This window comes from Macaca thibetana, chromosome 4, assembly GCF_024542745.1.
Source record: "Macaca thibetana thibetana isolate TM-01 chromosome 4, ASM2454274v1, whole genome shotgun sequence".
Taxonomy (NCBI): Eukaryota; Metazoa; Chordata; class Mammalia; order Primates; family Cercopithecidae; genus Macaca; species Macaca thibetana.
In genome coordinates, this window is record NC_065581.1 from 164,099,045 (window position 1) to 164,122,583 (window position 23,539).

Genomic DNA, 23,539 nt, shown 5'->3' on the forward strand with positions numbered 1-23,539 from the left:
TCACTTCTTCCCCACACAGCTTCAAGTCCACGCAGATCTGGGTCTCCAGCATTATCTAATCAGCTCACTCCCACCCCACTCCCCGTATCCTGAGGAAACATGTAAAACCCCATCTGTGGGGGAGAAGTCTACTCAAGTTGTCTTGCTATAGGGAGCTCTGATGAAGTGTGGCGAGGGCATTCCTGCGGAGGGATCTCAACTCCCAAACGTCTTCCTGCATGTGCTCCTGTTCCTTTTTCTCCTCCCCCTCCCCGCCCCCTACCTTGCTCCTCGCTGCTGTCCCCAAACCAGGCAGTGGGTTCCTCCTCTGGGAGCTGGGGTTCTCCGCCACCTCCTCCACCCTCGAGGGCTTTGCGTTTCTTCGACATCTCTGCCCAGGGCTGGGGATTTGGGGGTTTTCTTTCCCCACCCCCTGGCCCTCCCCCCTCGGAGAGGAGAGTGAAGGTGGGGTTAGATGGAGGGGAGGGGGTTAGGTGCAGAGGAAGGGGTGGGGAGAAGAGCCCAGAGAGGGAGATGGAAGAGATTGCTGCTTCAGGAGGGGAAGGGACTTGGGGTGGCAGGAAAGGCAGAGGGGCAGGGACTCAGTGCAGAAATCCTACAATCCGGTCCATCAGTGTAGCCCTACGTCTAGGAGACTGTTTGCTGGTGTTGCGCCTCTCTCTCTCTCTCTCTCTCTCTCTCTCTCTCTCTCTCTCTCTCTGCCTCTCCCTCTCCCTCTCTCTGTCTCTCTCTCCTCTCTCTCTCCTTCCTCCTTCCTCCTTCCTCCTTTTCCTTCAACTAGAAGGGTGAGCCGAGAGGGGAGGAGAGATCAAACCAGAGATGAGAGGCTCCTTGGGTGCCTCAGCGGATTTCTTCCCCATTTGGAGGGGCAATGGGGTGGGGTGCTGTGAGGACTCCTGGCCCTGTCTAGCTATGAAGGAGTGGTATCTTCTGGCTGGGCTTGGCTTGGCTTGGGGGGAGGAGGGGCAGGACAGTGTTTGCAGTGTTTGGGGAGGATGCGATTTCAATGGGTTGCAAGGAAAATTGGGTGAGATGAAGAAAATAAAATGCTGCAGAATGCAATCTAGTGATGCTTTCAGGTGCTGGGGACTCCGGACCCCCTCCTCCCCTATGACATCATAGGATCTTTCGCAAAAGAGACTGGGGAAGGTGGGGGGAGAGAAGAGAGTGGCGGCAGAGGGAAAGATCAAAAGCGCAGGGGGTCCTGTCCCCACTGAGAACTGGAGAAGGGCGGCCGGCTGTGGAGGAAGGAAGTTGCAGTGCACACAACATCCCTTCTCCAGGCCGCCTCGGGAGGCACCTGCGGGTCTGGCGCGGCAGCCGCTGCGGTTTGCAGCTGGCGCGCAGCCCTCGCTGGGAACTTGGAGCTCTCAAACTCCTCGGATCAAGCGTTAGCCCCGAGGCTGTCAGTCGGCGCTGGGGCGGGCTGCAGTCTCTCTCCCCTCCTCTGCAAACCCTTGAGTCTTCCGGCTTTAAAAACTCCCTTTCTTCTTTCTCGAGTTCACTCATCACCCTTTCCCCCAAACAGTCACGTCCACAAACACAACACACCACACACACGCACACGTTTTCTTGTTGCTAAACAGGGTGGAGGGAAAGGACAGGAAGTTTTTTTAAGTACACACACACACACACACAAAAAAAGATTGGGACTAAGTTTTTCTGGACTCTCAAGGGTTAAATAATAGGTAAAAGGAACGGTCAACTTACCCGCCAAAGTATGCTGACGCGTGTATCTGCTTTCCGCTTCATTTCGAGTTCATAAATTTAAAAAGAAAGAGAGAAAGAAAGAAAGAAAAAAGGTAAGGCTCCGGGAGCACAGTGGGTCCAGGGTTCCATGGAGAACTGCGCAAAGCAAGTTGCCAAGAAAGCCCGCCGGCCAAGTTCGGGACCTGTCCACGCTCGCGCGCTCCGCTCAGCAGGCAGATTCCAAAGGCTTGGGGCACTCTGGGGTGCGCGCCGATCTTCTCGCAAAAGGCGAGTGTGTGGGGTTCCTCCTTCCCACCTTTCCATCTGGGGGTCTCGCGGAAAGTTGCACCCAGTGCCTTGGGCGCCCATGAAGACCAGTCCATCTCAGCTCAAGCTCCCAGCAGCAGCAACTTCGGACTCAGACCTCTCTCTCTAGAACATGAGTGCTCATGTGTGCGTGCGTGTGTGTGTGTGTGTGTGTGTGTGTCCGCGTGCACTTGACATTTGGGGGTGCATATGCTCTCAAGAACGACTCTCCCGGCTGCCCAGAACTTAGAGAGTTTCCCTTTAAGCCGGAGATGCTGCTCGGACACCCCCCCGCGTCCAACAGGAGGCGATGACGTCTGTAGCCTCGTTGCCAGAACAGTCCCCAGGCTGCCGCTGCCGTTCATTGACAGGAGCGGGCGCTCGGACGTCAGCAGCCGGACCTTTGGCAAGGCTGCTCCCGCGGAGACGGTTCCCACCCCCGCACCTGCCAGCCCGCCCCCCCCCGGGGGGGTGGTCACGAAATCAAAGCCTCCAGAGGAGGGGGCCGGGCCGGGGAGGTGCTGGGACTGGGGGAGGGGGGTGACTCGAATCTGCCCTCTTTGTCCTGGAGCACCGGAGTATATAAATAGTGCAGTCTCCAGCCAGACGCTCTCCCACTATTGCACGCCCCCGCAGTACCCCCCATCCGACCCCCGCCCCTTGTCACTACGCGTCGGGTTCGCTCTGCCAGGAGGGAGGCTGGGGTGCGGGGAAGCAGGGAGCGCAAACAGACATTGGTTCTCTTTCCTCTTCCCATTCATAGATTTCGGTTGGAGTCCTAGGGCCGCCGCGCCTGGAGTCGCAATGAATGGATGGATGCCCGCGCGCTGGGACCACCAGGTCCGCAGAGACGTCGCCGGCGCTAGGGGCGCTCCTCCCGCCTGGGGACAGGCGCCCTCGCCTCGGCGCAGTTGGGGGGGACCCCAAACTACCCTTAAGAGGCCAAAGGCCTGCTCTCCCCTTTCTCCCCAACACACACCAGGGTTATTTTCTGTCCCTGAGAAGTTGGGACGCAAAACGTAGGGAACTGCGATCAGTCTCCGCACCATGAAGAGGTCCAGATAGGGACCAAGGCCAGGGCCATCCCGCAGCACGGAGGGTAGCAACAGAGAGGGGAGCGCCCACGTGGCGCAACGCGGGGGCTGAAGCCAAGCCTGTAGCCTCTCCCTGAGCACCGCTGGCGGCCCAGGACCGCGCGCTCTCCCTTCCTGAGCACCGAGCGATGCACTGCGCAGGGAAGGAGGGCACGGCGGGAGGGTGCGTGCAGGGGACTGCTGCGCGGATTCCCCACCCGAACCGGGCTCGCGGGGAATCCGTGGGCTTGCACTCGCCAGAAAGAGCTGCTGCAGGAGCGGCAGAATGGTAAGGCCCGTTCCCGATCCTGGGTGGGAGGAACTTAAAGGACTGAGTTCTGAGGCACCAGGCACAGGGCGCAGCTTCATAAATGCACCCAAAAGCTTCCATGGACTGACGGCACAGATGTGGCTGAAGTGAACCTAAGGACGTTTGCTACCCCAAGACCCGGGCTTCAGGCCAGGTTACAACGGACGCCTAGGAGTGTGGTGACACCTGCGCAGAGCTCCTGGTGGTTCAACCTGTCCGAGAAGGTTGCAAGAAGATGCCACTGTCTTAGCTTTCTCCCCTAGTGCTCATACCCCAGAAAAGGTCACTGGGGCACTAGATCCCAACCCCTTGTGCCATGAGAGGGAAGCCCGCACAACTGTGTTGGCACTCCCCCCAAATCGTCTCCTGGGTCCTTCCCATTACACACACACACATAATGTCATTTCCCTATGGAAAAATAAATCAGAACTTTCTCGACTCTCCACCTTCTCCCTCCATCTCCACCCAGGTTCTCTGTTTTCCTTCACAACAGACTGCAGCTGTCTAGAGGGTGGCTCTGGTCTCTCTCCTCTCTCTGGGTCTTGAATCGTTCCAGAACACTTTCTTAAGAGTTCTACTTCTGCCGCCTGCAATATCTCACTTTTACGAAGGTCACCATTCAACCCAAAACTCTGTATCCGAGAGTCCATTCTTAGACATCTAAGATGACTTAGCCACTGCAGTGGACAGAAATCCTCATCCCACCTCCTTAGAACACAGCCTTCACTAGGCTTTCCAGACGCTCCACTCTGCTGATTTGTGTCCCACCTTTCTGGACATTCCCTCTTAGTCACATTTGCTGATCTCCTCATCTCCCACTGTCTTCAGGTTGCAGTGTCCCAAGGCTCATCCGTGGACCTTTTATTTTCCATCACTCCCTGCTCCCTTGGTGATCTTGCTCAGCCTCGTGGGTTTAAATCTGAATACTAATGATGCTTGCACTTATATATTTAGCCTAGACCCATCCCCTAAACTCTAGATTCATGTTTCTAACTACCAGCTCCACTGGGGCATCTCGAAGGTGTCTGAAACCTAACAAGGCTATCACTGGGCTCTTGATTTTACCCCCATCACAAACCTGCTCTTCCCACAGTTTTTCCACCTTGGTGAATGGAAAGCCCACACTCATCATGTCTGGGTTATAGCTGTCACCACCTCCCTCAGCTCTCACTCTGCCCACACCTCCTTCACTCTATTCTCAGCCACATGGGCCTTCCTAGAACCCACCAGGCACCCTCCCAACTCAGAGCCTTTGCAGCTGCTGATTCCTCTCCAGAAACTCCTCTGCCCAATGTCCTGAATATCTGCAGGGCACATTCTCTTCCTCTTTCACATTTTTTCCTCTTGCACCTCTTCAAGAAGCCTCCAGCGTCCACCCCACCACACACTGCTACACCACCTCTCCCAGCACTTATTCCTGCCCTTCTTCGCTTTACTTCCTCCATGCATTGCTTGTAGTTCACTTACCTGCCTTGTTTAGTCTATTTTCCCAGTAAAATGTCAGCTTCCTAATGGCAGGAATTTTGCCTTTGCTTATAATTGCATAAAAACTACATAACCTCATCAAACTTTCTTTACCTCTCACACACATTCGGGAGTTGCCTGATTCTTCTCTTAGAACACAGAAGAAAGTGAGCTTGGAGGTTGGCAAAGGCCATTTCTCTGCCATAGTGATCTCCCACATTAAATGTGTGTGTGTGTGTGTGTGTGTGTGTATCTGCCCAAGACCACTGTCACATCTCTGGTGATTCCTGAGAAATGCAATCTCTCTACCTTCCTCACTTTCTTCTTCAATCCTTTCTTTGCCTTCCCCTTTTTCTTTCTTTTCTCTCCATTAGTCTTCTTTTCTTTTCTTTTCTTTTCTGCCTTAAGCCTTCCATGGGCACCAAGGGGCATGCCCACCTAGCCCTTGGCCACCACTGAGGTAAACGGGACCTTCAGGCTTACCTGTGTTCTCAAAGCCGCCTGCTCCTTCCCATCCTTCCTGTTTCAATATGTTCACATCCCTTCTCATTAGCAAATAAATATATCTGTTTCTGGAGCTTTGGAGTACCCAAATAAGGTGTCAAACATTTGAGTCATTTAATAACTGCTGAGCTCTAGGGCTCCAGAATGAAGTCCTGGGATCTCCCCTCAAGGCTGTCCTAATCCAGCGGAGGAGAGGGGCAGGCACACTATCAAGGTGTCAAGGTGCTGACGAGGGCACTGATGAAGGCAGCCAGTGCAGGAGTTCCTGGAGCCCAGGCCACCAGAGAGGTGGGAGAGAGGACCACAAGGGGAGCGGCATCCAAGATGGGTTTGCAGGCCTTGGGGGAGCTCCACAGTGGAGGCAGGTGTGCAACCCCAGAGGCAGGAGTGAGTGGGATGGTTGGACTGCTGAGCATCAGGGTGGTTTGGGTGCCAGTGCTGGGATGGAGGGTAAACAGACAATTAAGGGCCTTCAGCCTATGCTGAAGGGTTGAGCCTGCATCCTGAAGGGCTTTATGAAAGAGATAAAATGGTGTCCTACATGTTTGAGTTGGAAAGTTGATGAGTGGATCAGAAGGAGGTGAAATCAGAGGCAGGAGGAACAGCTAGATGAGGCTGTTCTGGGTTAAGAAGCTAAAGAGAAGAGTTGGCCATGTGGGGCGAGAGGATGTGTAGGCCCACACTTCTAGTGCACGTGTAATTGCCCACCTTCTGCAGAAGGACCTGAAAAAAAGTTAGACTTTGCTGAGGATTACGGGTTATTGGTGTCAAGGGGGCAGATGCTGCTTCATGCCAGCCCTCTTAGCTGGGCACCACTCTGGTGGTATGAGTGCAGTTTATACTCTGTCACCTATCCTGCACATCTGGAAACTCCATGTCACCAACTTAATCTGAGCAGATCAGTGTCAAAGGAGCTTCGATTAAGACTCATGAGAGATTGATGTAGGAACCCAAAGCCCCGCTATTACTCTACAGTGGGCAATTAGTCTTTGCGAGCACTAGAATACTCTTTTCCTTTCCTCTGGCCACCTCTACCCCTATCAAAGTTATAACTGATCAAATTACAGGGCAAATTTCATCTAAGCTATGGTAAGGGTAATAAATTTGTCATGTGAGCCTAGGAAATGTAGTGCAACTCTCTGACGATGCTTCCCCAATTTGTTCCATGCCAGGTGTCCACTTGGCCGTCAGTGGCCTTGCTTCCTCATCCCTGTATTACTGCTTCCACAATGACCCCCTAAGACCTTAAGGAGTTCTTTAAGAACAAAAATGCCCTGTGCAAGGCTTCAGCACTTCTGCCATGTGGATGACCTTAGCTTTAGTGTGAGAGCTGCTTCACATAGTCAGACCTTTTCATTTTCCCTTCTCTTGGAAGGGCATTTTTAGGTTCTTCTCCTTCTGAGAAGAAGAGAGACCTTCAGATAAATGGAGTGTTCGTTCTGTCCACTTCCAAGGAATAGTGCAGAAAACATGAGCAAAACCAAAGTAGCTCACAGACTACTTTATAAGCACTCACCATTAGACAAACTGATACCTCCCTCAAGCTGTAGTCTGAATGCGCCATCCAAAACTCATGTGTTTGAAACTTAATCCCCATCTCAACAGTGTTGGAAGGTAGGGCCTAGGGAGATGTTTAGGTCCTGATGGCTTTGCCTTCAGGAACCAATGAACAGCACTATAAAAAGGCCTTAAGGAGAGCGTTAATCCCTTTTGCCTCCTTCTGCCATGTGATGAGGAGCAAGAAAGCCCTCACCAGAGGCTGGCCACTTGAGCTTGGACTTCCCAGCCTCCACAACCATAAGAAAACATTTCCGTGCTTATAAATTACTCAGTCTGAGGTATTCTGTTATAGCAGCACAAAACAGGCTAAGACACCCCATTACATTGACCAGCTGAGCACAACAATTTCTATAAATAAAAAAAATTCCAACTTGTGGGAAACTATTTGAAAATAAGTACAGGAAACACAGAAAGTCTGGAAGAAGCTTACTTAAAGTTGCAAATCGGTTAGATCTAAAAACATTCAAAATGTAATCATTGATTTTTAGTGCTACAAGAAACATTAAATTATCTAAGAAGGCTAATTCTCCAGCCCCAAAATACTCTGTTATAAATGAGGAAAAGGAGGGCCAATAATATAACGTAGAACATTTGTTGTAGGCCTTGAAGTAGCTTTTTTGGGAAGAAGGACTTTATAGCTATGCATTATGCTTGGATTTTAAACTAATCATATAATTGCAGAAATATTATGTCATATCTGTCCTTCCATAAGTGGCATAGTTTAGTTATTCTATATATGTTGATTTATTTAAATTCCATCACCCACAGTCTTATTCTTTTATTTGGAAATAATTCCAAATTTACAGGAAAGTTGCAAGAATAAAAATAATACCAAAAACACCCATAACATCTGTTACCCAGATTCACCTCTTGTTAACATCTTATCCCACTTAGTCTATCACGTACACCGTCATCCTTTGCTTTATAAAACAGCTAAACATGAATTATATATCTCTAGGCCCTTGGCCCCCAAATGCTTCAATGCAACTTCCTATAAGAGAATTTCTTATATAGATACAGTACTGGTATCAACAGTACTAAATTAACATCATTACTACAATGCTTTTATCTAACCTATCACCCATATCCCAGTTTTGTCAATTGATGCAATAATGTCTTTTATGATGTTCTCCCCATCTTCCTGTCCCATATAGATTACAGTCTAGGGCTCAAGGATGGCATTTATCTGCCCTATTTCTTATAGCCCTTCAATCTGGAGAATTTCTGGAATTTTTCTTTGGAAAATTTCTGGAAATTTTCTTTTATGACATAGACATTTCTGAAGAATACAGACAGGGTCTCACTGTGTCACTCAGGCTGGAGTGCAGTGATGCAATCTCAGCTTACTGCATCTTCAACCTGCATGGCTCAAGGGATCCTTCCACCTCAGCCTGCTGAGTAACTGGGGCTACAGTCATGGGCCACCATGTCCAGCTAATTTTTTTACTTTTTGGTATACCTGGGGTTTTGCCATGTTCCTCAGGCTGGTCTTGAACTCCTGAGCTCAAGCAATCCTCCCACCTCAGGCTCCCAAAGTACTAGGATTATAGGCATGAACCACTGCGTCTGGCATCTTCCTTCTATTTTTAATACAACATTTCTCAGCATGGGTTAGGGTTCTGCCATCTCGGCGGGACTGCTATGGAGGTGAGGTGGTGTCTGTTTCCGAATTTCAAATCTGGAGGCACTTATGTCCCATGGGTGGTATGAATTCTGATCGAGGCATGATCTGACTTTCCCATTGTATAATTACTCTTTTTGTTTCAGGTACAACCAATAAGCAGCCTTTGGGTAGCCGAGAAGACAAGACAAGTATCCTGCTCCTCAACTCAGTTCCCTAACTCAGCACCCTGACTCCTGCTTAGTCTACTGGTGCCTTGGTGATGTTCGAACTCAGTACTTCTTCCACATCAGCCCTCATACAGGCAAAAACACTTCCTTATGCCTCAATGACTAACGTATGTACCTATTTATTCATAGCACAATATCTTGGACTCATGAATTCCTGTATTTAATCGCTCATAATTCATTCCTTTATATATTATTTTGATGCTCATATTTGATCCATTAAAAGGGCCAATGAGAATCCCCTCAACCTGGCTCCCACATTCTCAGGGCATGCCCCCACCATTTCTTTTTTTTTTTTTTTTTTTGAGACAGAGTCTTGCTCTGTCGCCCAGGCTGGAGTGCAGTGGCCAGATCTCAGCTCACTGCAAGCTCCGCCTCCTGGGTTTACGCCATTCTCCTGCCTCAGCCTCCCTAGTAGCTGGGGCTACAGACGCCCACCACCTCGCCCGGCTAGTTCTTTGTATTTTTTAGTGGAGACGGGGTTTCACCATGTTAGCCAGGATGGTCTCGATCTCCTGACCTCGTGATCCATCCGTCTCGGCCTCCCAAAGTGCTGGGATTACAGGCTTGAGCCACCGCGCCCGGCCGCCCCCACCATTTCTAAACACTTCCTTACTTTCTGGCGTAATAAGATGCTTTGGGCTCATTTGTACCTACTTTGTTCCAGGCCCTGGGGTCAGCCATTTCTCAGAACACCGGTTCCTTTTAATGGAATGACAGACCAAGACACAGTTACTAGGTGTGCTCATTGCTGCTGGGGTGTCTTTTCTTCCTGGCCCTTGCAGCAGACAGATCTAAGCAATAAGTGCATGTACACGCGTGCACACACACACACAAACACATACATGTGCACATATACATACATGTACTTATTTTAGAAATTAGGAGCCATTCATTTGTCTAAGTCTCTTTCATCACAGTGAAATCCCTGGTTCCCAAAAACATCAATGTATTTATTCACTTGCTGTATCCTATAGTGCATCTAAAACGGTTTCCTAATTGCTTGCCCATGCCTCCACAACAAAACGCACTACTAAATAAAGGTCAGGATTTGTTCGCAACTCCTCCCCCTAATTTCTTTCACTACTCAGTACAGAATCTGGAGGATCTATAGTTAAATTCTGTGTTTATTTAGTTGATTTCCCTTTTATTGCCCTTCACTGGAAACATGGTTAAGTTCATTTGTTTTAATTTCATTTCAGTTTTTGGGTCTTTCTCTCTTTCCATTCTTACTGATTTAATGTCATTGTTTGAATATTTTTTTGAATATGCCTTCAAAAGCCAAAACTACACTTAAAGAAATACAGGCAGAAGAGTCCTTCCCACTGTATTCTTTCCACTCCATCTCCCTCCCACTCCCAGACTCTGTAGGAAGCAAATTTCGTTGTATTCAGGTTTATCTGAATTTCATCTCCTGTTGTAAAGGTGAGCAGGTAAAAATTTATTTTCTTATTTTCTCTTTTTGCTTTATATAACTCAGTGTACTATATATGTTGTTTTGCAATTTGCTGCTTTTCACCTAATAATATTTTCTAGAAATCACTCCATATCAGTTTATCAGTATCATCCTCATCGTTTTGTCAAGAGCTGTGTAGAACTCCACAGTGTGTATGTACCACAGTTCATTCAGCCAGTATCCTGTGCTTGAACATTTAGCTAATTTCCAATATTCTACAGTTATAAATAACACTGCAATTAGTTACTTTGCACACTTATATTTAGGTAATTTCTAATATTTCACAATTACAAATAATGCTGCAATGAGTTACTTTGCACATGTAGATGTTTATGAAAGGTATAACTTCATGGTGTAGACCTAGAAGAAGCAGGTTTGCTGGAGTACAGGTAACTGCAAACAGTTTCATTAGATACTGTGAAATTATTCTTCAAAGGTTTTGTACCAGTTTCTAATTTACCAATTATTTTCTTTTTTAAAGAACAATAAATAAAAATTCCAAAGCATGATAGATCTGTGTATTAGTCTGTTCTCCTATTGCTGTACGGAACTACCTGAGACTGGATAATTTATGCAGAAAAGAAGTTTAATTGGTTCAGTGTTCCACAGGCTGAACAGGAAGCATGGCTAGGGAGGCCTCAGGAAACTTACGGTCATGGCAGAAGGTGAAGGAGAAGCAGGCACATCTTCAGATGGTGGAACAGGAGAGAGAGAGCAAAGGGGGAAGTACTACATACTTTTACAAAACCAGATCTTGTGAGAACTCACTCACTATCACCAGAACAGCAAGGGGGAAGTCAGCCCCCATGATCCAATCACTTCCCCTCAGGCCCCTCTTCCAACACTGAAGATTACAATTCAACAGGAGATTTGGGTGGGAACACAGAGCCAAACCATATCAATCTGCATTAGTTTAAAAATATTTAATGTGTTTTAAGGAAGTAATTTGGTTCTCCCAGCTGGAATGGTTAGGATCTAAGGCCTACTTTACCCTCAAGCAATTTGGGCTCTGGTGAACTTGAGAGTATAGAATACAAAAGCATGTTTCTGTGATACTAGTCTACTAAACCGAGCATATTTATTTTCCATCTGGTGTCCTCCATATTATGTAATAAAATATACTAGAAATAGGTCGAGTGCAGTGGCTTATGCCTGTAATCCCAACACTTTGGGAGGCCGAGTCAGGCAGATCACCTGAGGTGAGGAGTTCAAGACCAGCTTGGCCAACATGACGAAACCCAGTCTGTACTAAAAATACAAAAATTAGCCAGGTATGGTAGTGTGTTCCTGTGATCCCAGCTACTAGGGAGGCTGAGGCAGGAGAATCACTTGAGTGTGAGAGGCGGAGGTTGCAGTGAGCAGAGATTGCGCCACTGCACTCCAGCCTGGGCAACAGAGCGAGATTTCATCTATCTATCTATCTATCTATCTATCTATCTATGAAATAAATTGATTAGAACCAAATGTGATTTCTGTTCTCAATTCTGACATGTTCTTGTTCTGTGAATTTGGGAAAGTCATTTAATGCTACTAAGCCTCTGTTTCCTTGTCTGTAAAATAGGGGGAAAATAATAATTTTCATAATTACATAATGAATTTATTTTAAGAATCAAGTGTGTGTGTCGTTTGTAGGCATAATCACAAAGTTCTATCTATCTGTCTGTCTATCTATCTATCTATCACCTATCTAGCTAGCTAGCTAGCTAGCTGTCTGTCATCTACCCATATCTCTATATGTCTACAGTCTTTGAAACATCTCCCTTTCAAGATAGTGAGAAGACAAAAAATTTTAACTGAAATTCAGGAAACCTGGGTTTTTTCGTTCATTTTTATCCTAACCACTGTTAACTCACTGTTTAATTCTAGAAATGTTATTTCACCTTTTTGAATCTTATCGTCTACATCTATAAAATGAAAGGGCTAAACTCATTGAGCTGTAAGATTCTCTCTGGTCCTAAAACATTTTGATTCTTCATGTAACCTGTGTTAGGTTGGTGGTGAGTGCACTAAGAAAGTGGAAAAGAATTTCACTCCCCCTCTTTGAAGATCCTCAGTAAGAAATAAATTATTTAAAAATGAAACTTTGAAAAAAGAGAACTAGTACAGCTCCCTAAAGTCATTTTGAAGAAGATCATGTTTTCCACCTAGGAGGTGTGAGACCAGCCACCTTTGATTCATTGGAAAGTATTTATATTTTGTCTTGCCTTTCCATAAGATCTCGAAGTTTTTAGTATAATTTTTGAGTTCGGAATCTTGAGATTTTGAACTTTGAGCATAGTTGGCTAACAAACAAAGGCTGTAAAGGAAGAAAGGAAGTGAGGCAGGAAAGAAGGGACAGGAGAAGAAAAAGGTAAAGGAAGAAGAAAGGAAGATAAAAAGAGAAAGAAGAAAGAGAGAGAGAAAGAAAGAAACAAACAAAGAGAAAGAAAGAAACAAACAAAGAGAAAGAAAGAAAGAGAAAGAAAGAAAGAAAGAAAGAAAGAAAGAAAGAAAGAAAGAAAGAAAGAAAGAAAGAAAGAAAGAAAGAAAGAGAGAGGGAGAGAGAGAGACGGAGGGAGAGAAGAAGGAAGGAAGGAAGAAAGGAAGGAAGGAAGGAAGAAAGGAGGAAGAAAGAAGAGGAGAGGAGAGGATATTATGTATGTCCACTCCCAACACATCCTATGCCCAACTCAGTGACCAGGAAATAAAATGGAATCCTCCCCTTGGTAGGAGGAAAATGAAGAGTGCAGGTGGGAAGGAAAGAGAATGTATCAATATCGCTGATGTGTACTTTATAAAATTTACCTCTATCAAGGACTTTGAAACTCTGATTCTAAAAGGGCTTCGTCTTCTGGAAGAGGATCAGCCTGGCTGTGCTGGCCAAGTCCGTCAAGTCCATGTCACTGTTCCCTGGGTGAGGTAGTGCCCAGTCTCTTGCTTTAAGTCCCCTGTGGTATTTTACTCAGGGGATGTAAACTGAGTACATCCTGGGATGTAGGACTGACATAATCTCCAACTCCAGCCAAGTCCCGAGTGCCATCCTGCTTTCTCATTCATTGTGCCAGGGGCTCCTGTGAAAGCCTCCTTGTGCTTCCCACCCTTTCCCCACCCTGGAAGACACCAAGGTCCAGTCTGCCTTTGTCTTCCACCTGCCTCCAATCATTTGCAGACGCTGCATCACTGTCCTTAGCCAGGCATCACTCAAGCCCTCCTTCTCTCCATTCCCAGTGGCTGGCGTTAGGCCCTTCTCATTTTCCACTGAGACTCCACGGAGGCCACCTGACACGTCCCCTTCCTCAGTTTTTCCTCTGTCCCAGCCTTCATTATAACTGTATGAAATGGAAATATGAGCAGCTTAACAACATCCAGAAACTCTCCTCAGGACAGAGCCCCAGCCCAGGTGAGCCCAGTGAGCCCTTCATGGCGGGGTCCTGCCCACTCCTCCAGCTCTGTCTTCCTCCACTGGCCTGGGGCTTCTTCTTCTCCAGTCACACAAACACCTGGAGCTCCCAGCATGCCAGCTCCTTCATGCTTCTGTCCTTTACTGATGCTCAGTCCTCTGCCAGGACATCCTGCCTGGGCTCCTTTCCCAGGCCACGGTCTGCCGGGCTGGCTGTGCTCCCTCTGTGGTGCTCCACTCCACTTGCTCCTGGAAGCTCTCACCCTCTGTCCTCCACCTTGGGAGGAAGCTGGATAGCTCCTCAGAACAACCTATGACAGGGCATACTTTATCCCATTGTATTATGGCAGTCAGGGTGTGTGTGTGTGTTTGTGTGTGTGTTTGTGTGTGTGTGTGTCTGCGTGTGCCTGTGTGTGGTAAGACATGTGATCTAGAACAGAAACCCTAGCCTCTTGTTCTCACAGAGCAAAGGAGGTGGTTGCTGCTTCCAGTCAGAGACCCAGCAACACCAGAGTCAGCCCTTTGGTGGTGCTGTTGTTCCTCTTCCTCCCACTCTTCCTTTCGTGAACAAGATTCCCTGTGGAGATCCAGGGGCCATTTTGTGTCTAAGGTATGAAGATGAGGGAAGAGAGGTTGACATCAACTGGCATCATTGTTGATGTCGTTAGGAAAAAGGAAACCTTTTCCACAAACCTCCAGCAGACGGCTCACACCTCATTGGCCGGGACTGTGTCACAGACCACCTCTGCCCACAAGAGCAGAAGGTAGCATGACTGTGTCACGTGGACAAAGCACGCAGCCCCCAACAGAACTTGGAAATGCAATCACTCAGCTTTATCCCGAAACCCTGCGACAGGTCCATGTCCCTCTCTGTTCTCAGTCTCCAGCATTCGGTAGGCACCTGGCACACAACAGACGTAGAATCAAAATCAGGCAGATAGAAGTCAAGGGGGCTTTTGGTGTATCACTTACGTTTTCATCTGTCTTAGCACGAAATGATTTTCTGATGGTTTCCAGGCAGGAGTTAAATACAGTAGGCACTGCGCTCATCATACTGAACATGTTTTGATTTGGTATAAAGTATTTTGTTCAACTACTTCCATTTTCTTGTGAGATTTCACTCTTGCTACCCATTAGTGACTACAGATTTGGGTCAATTTGTGAAAAAAGAGCTATTATATATCAAAACATCTTGACTTTAGAATAGTAACTGATATGCAATAACAGAGATAGCACTGATCAATTGGAGGCCAAATGTCTTTAAGGAACAGACAGAAGAGTTGTCAAAAAAAAAAAAAAAAAAAGGTAAAAGAATTGCTAGGCCCAGCTAAATGCCAACATAAAAGTGTCTTCTTATAAATTACAAAATGCAGAATTTTGCTCAAAGTTAAATTGGACATCCTATGTTCAACTATGTACGCTTTGGGAATAATTTTTTTTATATGTAGGCAGCACATGCTAGTGAGCTGCACTGAAAGTCGGAGATGTTTGGGAACGTGCTTCGCTGCTGTTTCTTATTAAGTGTTTGTCTTCCAACTCCTCCTCCCCTGTGCTGTCTGCAACAACGCAACACAAGGGTTTCCTTCTGTCAAAAATAAATCATATGGCATTGAAAGTTGTGAAGTTGCTTGTCTCGGATTTGAGGCATTTCTCAACACACTAAGGCTTTAAATGTTAGGGATTCTCTTGCAAATCTGGAATTTTCCATAGAGAAATGCTAAGATTTTGACTAACGTACAAGTAAAAGAACACGCTGCCACGGCATGTAATCCATTTATAATTGGATCTTTGATCCAAAATTTTTTGATTACTTCTTTTGGTAACCATAGTAATATTAAAATAAAACATAAACATATACAACGAGTGCTGTAAGAGAATTATTATGGTGTATATGTGCACATGTTCAGCTTGAACAAAGATCAAAGATGGAAAGTCTTATATAACCATGTGTCTGAGGAAATTCTATACAAATCAAGGAATGGTTGCAATGAACATCTTTAATTTATTTCGCTGGCGCTAAGTCTCTTTTTTTAAAAGAGATTGCTTGCATCTAACAGTTGTCTTTTATTTCTTAAATACATTCTCAAAATAGCTAATAAAATATTTCAACAGCAAGTAATTGTAAAAGCAAAGGATATAATTAGCAGTGTTCATAGATGACAGAAAATGGGAAACATGCTGCATATGGGTTGAAAAATGAAGAAGCAGGAAGAAAATCAGAAGTGTGGCCAATTATTGCAGCAGCCCATAGGACGAGACTGTAGGGTCAACCCTGGTCCTAGTTCTCAGCTTTGCAGTAGCCATCACTGGGGATAAAGAGTTGGAGTCTGAATTCAGACCTACAAGTAAGCGCTCTCTTTTTGCCTGGTGTAGCTCAGTCTAAGGGCCTAGGATCCGTTTCTGTCATTGTTGAGTTAGAGAAAGCACACTTCCTGAGCATTGCCCACGTGCTGGGCACGGAGCACAGGCTGCAAGCAAACAGCACAGCCAGTGCCCGCCAGAGTGTGTGGGGTTGGGGGTTGGGAAGACAGGGACTGAACAAAGGGAATAATATATAAGTCAATACATAACTACAAGTCGTAATACGTGCTGGGAAGGAAAATTACACCATGTATTCATTGATCACAATAAATGCAGTTGGGATGGAAAATAGGAAGAGAAGATCTCTTTGAAGTGACGTTTCTGGTAGAGCCTCAAAACAGTAGGAGCCACAGCCAGGAGAGAGGTGAGGGGAGGGAGGACCTAGGTGGAGGAAATAGCATGTGAGGTTGCTCAGGACAGAAAGGGCCTTCTGGAGACTGAGGGACAGGGAGGTGCACAAGGCAGCAAGGGGACGAAAGGAGCAGATAACATGGGGCCTTGGGACTGACACTCAGACTTGGGTTTATCCTAAGGCAGTGGGTGGTCATCAAAGAGTTTTAAGCAAGAAGGGGACAATTTGCTCTCTCTTTTGCAAAAGGCCAGCAGTTTCCCTTCTCCCCTAGCCATGCAATCCATCCCACATTGCCTTTGCAAGTTTTTAGAAGGACAGTAAACTGAGAATGTGTGGCTATCTCCTGGCCCTGCACCAAAATCTAGAAAATGAGAAAACACATTTTAGGCCAGGCGCGGTGGCTCACGCCTGTAATCCCAGCACTTTGGGAGGCCTAGGCAGGCTGATCACGAGGTCAGGAGATCAAGACCATCCTGGCTAACACAGTGAAACCCCGTCTCTACTAAAAATGCAAAAAATTAGCCGGGCGTGGCAGCGGGTACCTGTAGTCCCAGCTACTTGGGAGGCTGAGGCATGAGAATGGCGTGAACCCAGGAGGCAGAGCTTGCAGTGAGCCGAGATCACACCACTGCACTCTAGCCTGGGCGACTGAGTGAGACTCCATCTCTGCACTCAAAGGAGGAGACTGTAAGGACCCTGGAGAGGCAAAGCCAGTGCGAATGAGAAGGGAATCAGAGGATGGAGGATGATGAGGGGGCAGGAGGGAGTGAAGGGAGACCAATAGGGAAGCAGCTGGTGTGGTGGAGATCCTTCACAAAACCCACCCTCCCCTCTGCCCAAACAATTAGAGCCCAAAAAAGGCCATGTATTTCCCAGGCTCCCTTGCAGTTAGATGTGGCCAGCATGGGTTACCTTTGCTTGAGTAACAGGAGTGAAGTTGCTGTGCCCCTGCCCAAGCCCAGTCGCCTGTTATAGCCTCCTTCCTCTCCTTGTAGGCTGCTAAGCCAGGACAAGTGCAGCCTTGCAAACCCGGGCTCCCAGGACTCAGGCCTGTAACACAGGCGAGAAGTCCATGTCTTTGTCATTGAGTCACGCTATTGTGGGGTCACTTGTTACAGCAGCAGAGCCTTTCTTGCTGACTAATGAGAGCAGAGGAGCAGCCAGGCCTGCATCCTCCTCGCCCCAGTGGTGCATTCATGGCAGGAACCTGGAATAACCACTGTGTCTAGGCTCAAGTGTGCTCAGGGCAGGGCTCCTGGTGGTGAGTGATGCTCAGGATGGAGAGCCCGGCTGTGGAGACAGGCTGGTACCTGGGTAGCACATCTCACTCACCCAGGGCTGACTATGTAATTTGCAGGGCCCCGTGCAAAGTGAAAATGCAGGGCCCCTTATTCAAAAATTATTCAGAATTTCAAAAAGGTGACAGCCAAGTAATAAGCAAGCCCAAGACATTACTGAGTAAAAGACTACAAGGCCCAGGAAACAGGCCTGTCCCACCCCACTACTATCCTGAAACAGTGAGCTCCTGCCTGTGCAGCTGCCCCATCTCCCAGCAGGCTGCACCCAGGAGCCTGTGAATGTCCATCAGGGCCTCAGCTGTAAGGAAGAGCCCTGAATCAAGGTTCACACTCATTGGAGGAGCATCACCAGTATGACAAGAGGGAGCAAAAACCAGCCTAACTCACTCAGCAAAAAAGGGAGATAGCAGAGCAACCACCCCAGGACTCTAGGATGGGATCAAAGCCACTAAAAAAAAAAAAAAAAAAAAAAAAAAAAAAGTAGAAGTCACTGCAGGAGAGCCTTAGTTTATTTCTACCCTGATATTTATAAATTGTGAGCAAGCTGGCTTAAATGACTCTGAGTTCCCATAAGCAATATTCCTTCACATAAAATCATAAACTAGAATAGGTTCCTTAGTGTGGTAGGCAAAAAATGGCCCCAGGATGTCCATGTCCTAATCCCCACAGCCTGTGACTATGTCACCTGACTTTGCAAAGTAGTGGATTTTTGCAGATGTCAAGGGTATGGAGCTTGAGATGGGGAGGCCAACCTAAATGATCCAGGTGAGCCTGCCCAATTTATTCGTGTGAATCCTGAAGAGAGGTGCTCCTTCCTCAGCTGTTCAGAAGGAGAGGGAGACTGGCGGGCTCTGATCATGGAGGAAGGGGCTATGAGCAGAGGAATGCAGCCAGGGGCCAGGAGAGGGATTCTCTGAGAGCCTCCAGGGGAACAGAGCCTGCCCACACTTTCATCTCAGTTTACACTTCTGACCTGCAGAACCGTAAGATCATAAATCATGGATTTTTGCAGTTCTAAACTACCACATTTGCAGTAATTTATTACAGCAGCAATAGAAACCTAATACACTTAGGTTAGCAGTAACCAAAAACACCAAAATTACTTTTCTTCACAAAATCCATTCTATGTTCGGCGGTGCACATGGTGAGGCACTATTGAAGGGAAGAGCCAAATGATGTAAGAATGTAGTCTGCTCCCCCAAATTCTCAAATAGACAGGGGGATCTTTGTAAAAGATGTAAATGAGCGAGGGAGTCCTGGTGGCTTTTGGTATCTTATCTCACTTTGTTTTTAAGAAGGCAGAGGGTCCATTTCAAGCTGGGGTGCCTGAGGGTGCTAACACCATGCCTGGGGGTGCTGTTCCCAGAAGGCAATTTGAAGAGGAAACCTGGGTGAAGTATCAGTGCTAACTGACATTCATGTTTGTTTGTTTGTTTTGTTGTGGTTATATATATGTGTGTGTGTGTGTACACACATATATATATAAATTTTCCATTGTCACCATCTTTAAGGATGCAATTCGGTGGCATTGATTAAATTCATGATGGTGTGGTACGAGCACCATGATCTATTTCCAACACTTTCCATCATCCCCAACAGAACAATATTCTACCTATTGAACAATAACTCCCGACACGCCTCCCCCAGCTCCTTGCAGCCACCACTCCACTTCCTGTCTCTATGAATTTGTCTACACCAGGGACCTCATGTAAGTGGAATCCTGCAGGGTTTGTCCTTCTGTGACTGGCTCGTTTCACTGAGCACAATGTTCTTATCCATGTTGAGGCACGGGTCAGTGCTCCCTTCCTTGCAGCTCATGCTCCATTGTATGGATGCACCAGGTTTTGTGTACTCATTCATCCGTGAGGGGCACTGGGCTGATCCTTCCTCTCGGCTATGGTGAATACTGGCTACGGCTGCTGTGAATCCTGGTGCACAAGCATCAGACATTCCCATTTTTAGTTCCAGGGACATGCAGTGCCTTCTCCCCCAGGAGGGTTGAAAGCTCCATGTCCCTGGGACATTATGAATGGCACATCTCCCTCCCCAAGGGGATGTAGTGTAGCAAGATTGATGGGGGAAGTTTAGGCACTGGCTGATTAAAATGTTCATAGAATGACTTATGGACTCGGAATTGCGGAGTTGGACGCACTTGAGTTTTTTAGTTTTTTTGATAATTAGTAGTGGAATTTTAAGGGCTGTTTTTTGTTTATCAGTCTCTCTAATTCCTTATCAATCTCACTACATTTCAAGTAGACATGTAAAAATTTAAGGCTAGAGGGCTGAATCAGGCCTAACCGATACAATTATTTTTCTAGTGTCCTTAGGAGTACATCTTGTCAGTCATTCTGTTCAGAGACCGTGAGAAAACCACTGGTCTGGAACCCCAGATGTTCTGTGCAGTCCTTGGCTTGTTTTGCCTGGATACCAGAAGCAGCATTTGTGCGTGGGCCCAGCAGTGGTATCTGTCCCCGCACCGTCTGCAGGGCTGGCCCCGGGCCCAGGTCCTCCTACTGCCGGGGAGTAGTGGCCGCAGCTCCAGGCTGAGGTCCGGCTCTGTCCACGGGGAACCACGCGTGGGTGCAGGCACTGGGTCTTGGATCACACATGCGCACTCCGAGCACAGCGCATTACTCTTTTTTCCTGCCCAGATGACTTTTTAAATAGAAAAATAACCCTGACTCTAACGTGTTCTCAGCCCGTGAACAATGGATACTTGCTGGACAAGGGGCTGCGGGCCCTATCTGCAGGCAGCTTGGGCCTGTGGGGGAGGTTCCAGTGACTGCAACTCCCCGGGGGCTGGGAACACAGGACCCCAGCCTCCCAGTCCTACCTCCTTCCTTGGAGGGAAGGGAGGGCTGTGACCCCTTCCTGGGGGGCTGTGAACTGCTCCCTCCCAGGTCCCTTCCCTCTTTCACTCTCCCCTTGGAGGACTAGGGGTCCGCAGGGGCAGGGGATCACATAGGGTGGCACCCGTCACTACAGAGGGGTGCAGGGTTGCAGTAGCGGGGGCTGGGGTGCCTGGGGCACTCAGGAGCCGCGCGGGGGCGAGTGCACTGGTGCGTGTGGGTCGAGGGAATGGTGACAGCGGAGGCGGGAGCTGAAAAGGCACGGGGGCGGCTAGGGGACCCTGCGCTGGAACTGCCGGCCCTCGCGCGCCCCTCGCGGGCCCCCCCGGGCCCCCCGCCCGCCCGCGGCTGCTGCCGTCAGAGCCGCCTGCGTCAATGCTGCTCGGTGACACACACAGCTTTTTTTCTTCTGCTCCTTTTTCTCAATGAGAGGAGCCTAATGGGATTTTTATTATCAGACTCATAAATCAAACCGTTAAGCCGTCACGTCTGGCACGTGGACAACACCCCCGCTCCCCGCCCCCCGCGGCAAATGGAGGGGGCTAGAGCTGCGTTTTCCCCTTTTCAAGAAAATCTTCAAATATTTTATCTTTATGTTTTGAAAGTCGCAGCAATAAACAGAGCTCGGCTTGCTGTGGCTGGTGCAGCTCTACACGGATGCAGAGCTGGTCCTCCCGTTCCCTGGAAGTGGTTTTGCAAAGTTGTTGGTTTTGCAAACAAAAAAAGGGTAAAAAATGGGGTTTGCAGGCAAATAGGTTGGTTAGAGAGAACCGACAGATATTTCAAGCTACTGCAACATAAATCTATGTAAACATTGCATCAGTGGGGGCTGTGGGCACAGACTTTGGAGCAGCCCTGCCCTGATGCTTGTGTTACTGACACAAAACAAAACCCCAGCTATGAATGCAAATCAAGGAGCAAAGACGTCAGCAACTAAGGCGATCTGGAGCGCTAGGAATCCTGAAAGCTTCTGCATTCTCATGGCTACTTGTGTGTAGATTTCTAATAAGATAAATCGGCACTGGTGTATCTAATTAATGGTTGTCCTCCAACAAGCCACTGGACAGCACTTATTAGCCATGGGAGATGGGAAGCCAGGTGAACCCCCAAAGGAATCTCAGTGCAGCCCCTTCCTCATTTTGGTCAGAGACTCAACCAGAGTGTGAAAGCGAAGCAAAGTCAAAGGGGGTCCAGGGACTAAGCTGTTGGGGCAAGGACCCTTGGAGAGGGAGGTCCCAGTTTCCAGAGTCGGACACAGAAAAATATGTTCCACCTCTTGGGAATTGCCTCTTGTGAGCAGCCATATATATTCACGGGGTCATCTAACAGGGAACTGTGAAGGGTCTGCAAGCCCGTCATCTGGTCACTCTGAAGCCAGGTCTCCAGGTTCCCTGATGAAATTATCCTGCCTCTGATGGGCGAGTGTTCCGGGAACCTTTGGGACAGCCTTTGCTGGCTCGCAGCTCATCAAATCTTCACAGAGCTCAAGGCATGGTCTTCAATTAAAAGCCTGGACCACATGTCAGGTGGGCAGAGGGCTACCGCTTTAGGGTAAAGTGGCTACAAGGAGAGTGGCCTGATATTTTGTATATATTCATGACCATTTTAATTTCCTCTTCCCAGCCTGTGTTCTGCATTTCTCCAGATGTCTTCAAAGGACATATAGGATGCCCAGGAGCAGAGCGGTTGGGTCTGTTCTTTCTAATTCCAGACCTTTCTGGTCTTGAGTCATGGTTTTCTCAGGGTCCAGTGAAAACAGCAGCGCTCCGGAGCTGCAGACCCAGGCTGGGAGCTGCCGCAGGGGCGCACTTGTCGGCCAGTAGCCACCGCCTAGGATCATTGCCCTGCGCAGTTGGACGGCTTCCACGCATCATCTAGTTCTCACTGCATTCTTATAGCAGGACAAGTTCTCTGGATTTGTGTGAACTTTTTAAATAAGAGTTAATAAGTCAATGATTGCCAGATGAGAGAGGCAGCTTATGTGTTTTTAAGAAGCATCAAACCCGCCCCCCACCTCCATATTCTTCCACCCCAGCAAAGAAGGAGCCAGGAAGGCACTGCAAGGGGGAAGGGAGGGGCGGGAGGATCCGTGAGAGGAAAGATAAATATTTGCATCTTCACTTGTGTGCATCATTAGGGTGACCCGTGGGTGCCAAAGATGATGTATTTTATACTGAACATGGTATTGGCAATTTTGGGGTGCGCAATGAAAAAGAAATTGGCGTGAGCACATCTAGCCTTAAGACACGATTTCAAATATAACTTCCGTCATTCACATCTAGACCCATATGCTGATATGAGTAATAACTGTGCTAAGCAAAAGTAGATTAGGTGCAATAAATATAAGACCTATATTCCCATGTTGATTGATGGACTTCAGTGGAATATTCCATTTTAGCAACCGATATATTGCATAAATGAGTTAACATTGGTCCCATTGCAAAATGATTTTTTATACAGAATTAGAGAGGCTGACATCAGGAATGCTGCTAGAAAATTATTAGCTCACTTTTTACATCCAAGGGGGTGAAATGATACACTTTGGAAATTTGTACAAATAGACAAGTGGATGGATGTCGATGTCAGTGGGGAGAAACGGGGGGCCAGGTCCCGTTTTGAGGAGAGGAGATGGGCCCGGCGGGGGCGGAGGAGCGGGTCGCGCCGCTGACATTAGCCAAGGACAAGATGGGGTGGGCGCCTGCCGGTGGCCGACTCCGCCCCTGCCTCTCAGGGGTGCGCGTCATCCGCGCAGCCGCGGATCCTGGCCCGGGGAGCCACCGGTCCAGCCTTGCGCCTGGGAGCCGGACTCGGAGACGTCCACCCGGTGGAGAGACGCGAGGGAGGCGTGCGGACAGGGGCTGCTCACACGGAGAGCCCGTGAAGCCGGCAGGGCGCAGGCGGGGCGGGTCCCGGGGCAGAGCAGTGACCATCTGCGTCCTGCATAGCGCTGCCACCAGGAGAGGAAAATCCACTGGAGGTTGTGCTGTGTGCGTTCTCCAAGAGGGAAGCTCAGTACAGGCACTCCCTTCGTCCGCTTCAGGAGGACCGCACGGTGTGTGGGGGTGTGTGTGTGCGCGCGCGCGCATGTGC

The 23,539-nt window shown here is 48.0% G+C and overlaps 2 protein-coding genes across 3 annotated transcripts in view; one reads left to right on the top strand and one right to left on the bottom strand.

Annotated features, from left to right (window-relative positions):
• Positions 1-2,322, bottom strand: part of PDE10A (phosphodiesterase 10A) — a 669,061-nt gene extending 666,739 nt beyond the window's left edge. The window contains exon 1 of one of the 2 annotated variants that reach the window (XM_050789384.1): positions 1,711-2,322. Coding sequence is in view for 1 of the 2 variants with exons in the window: in XM_050789383.1 (XP_050645340.1) it covers positions 263-368 (106 nt within the window). In the remaining variant the exon portion in view is untranslated. Of the gene's footprint in view, positions 1-262 lie in introns of both variants that reach the window. The other variant, XM_050789383.1, reaches the window with a different exon arrangement.
• On the top strand, positions 2,306-3,098 carry LOC126953773 (putative uncharacterized protein FLJ36797). Its single transcript, XM_050789413.1, is given in 2 exon segments — positions 2,306-2,497; positions 2,500-3,098. Coding segments are annotated over 2 exon segments (711 nt in total). The 3' UTR covers positions 3,019-3,098.
• The last annotated feature ends 20,441 nt before the right edge of the window (positions 3,099-23,539 follow it).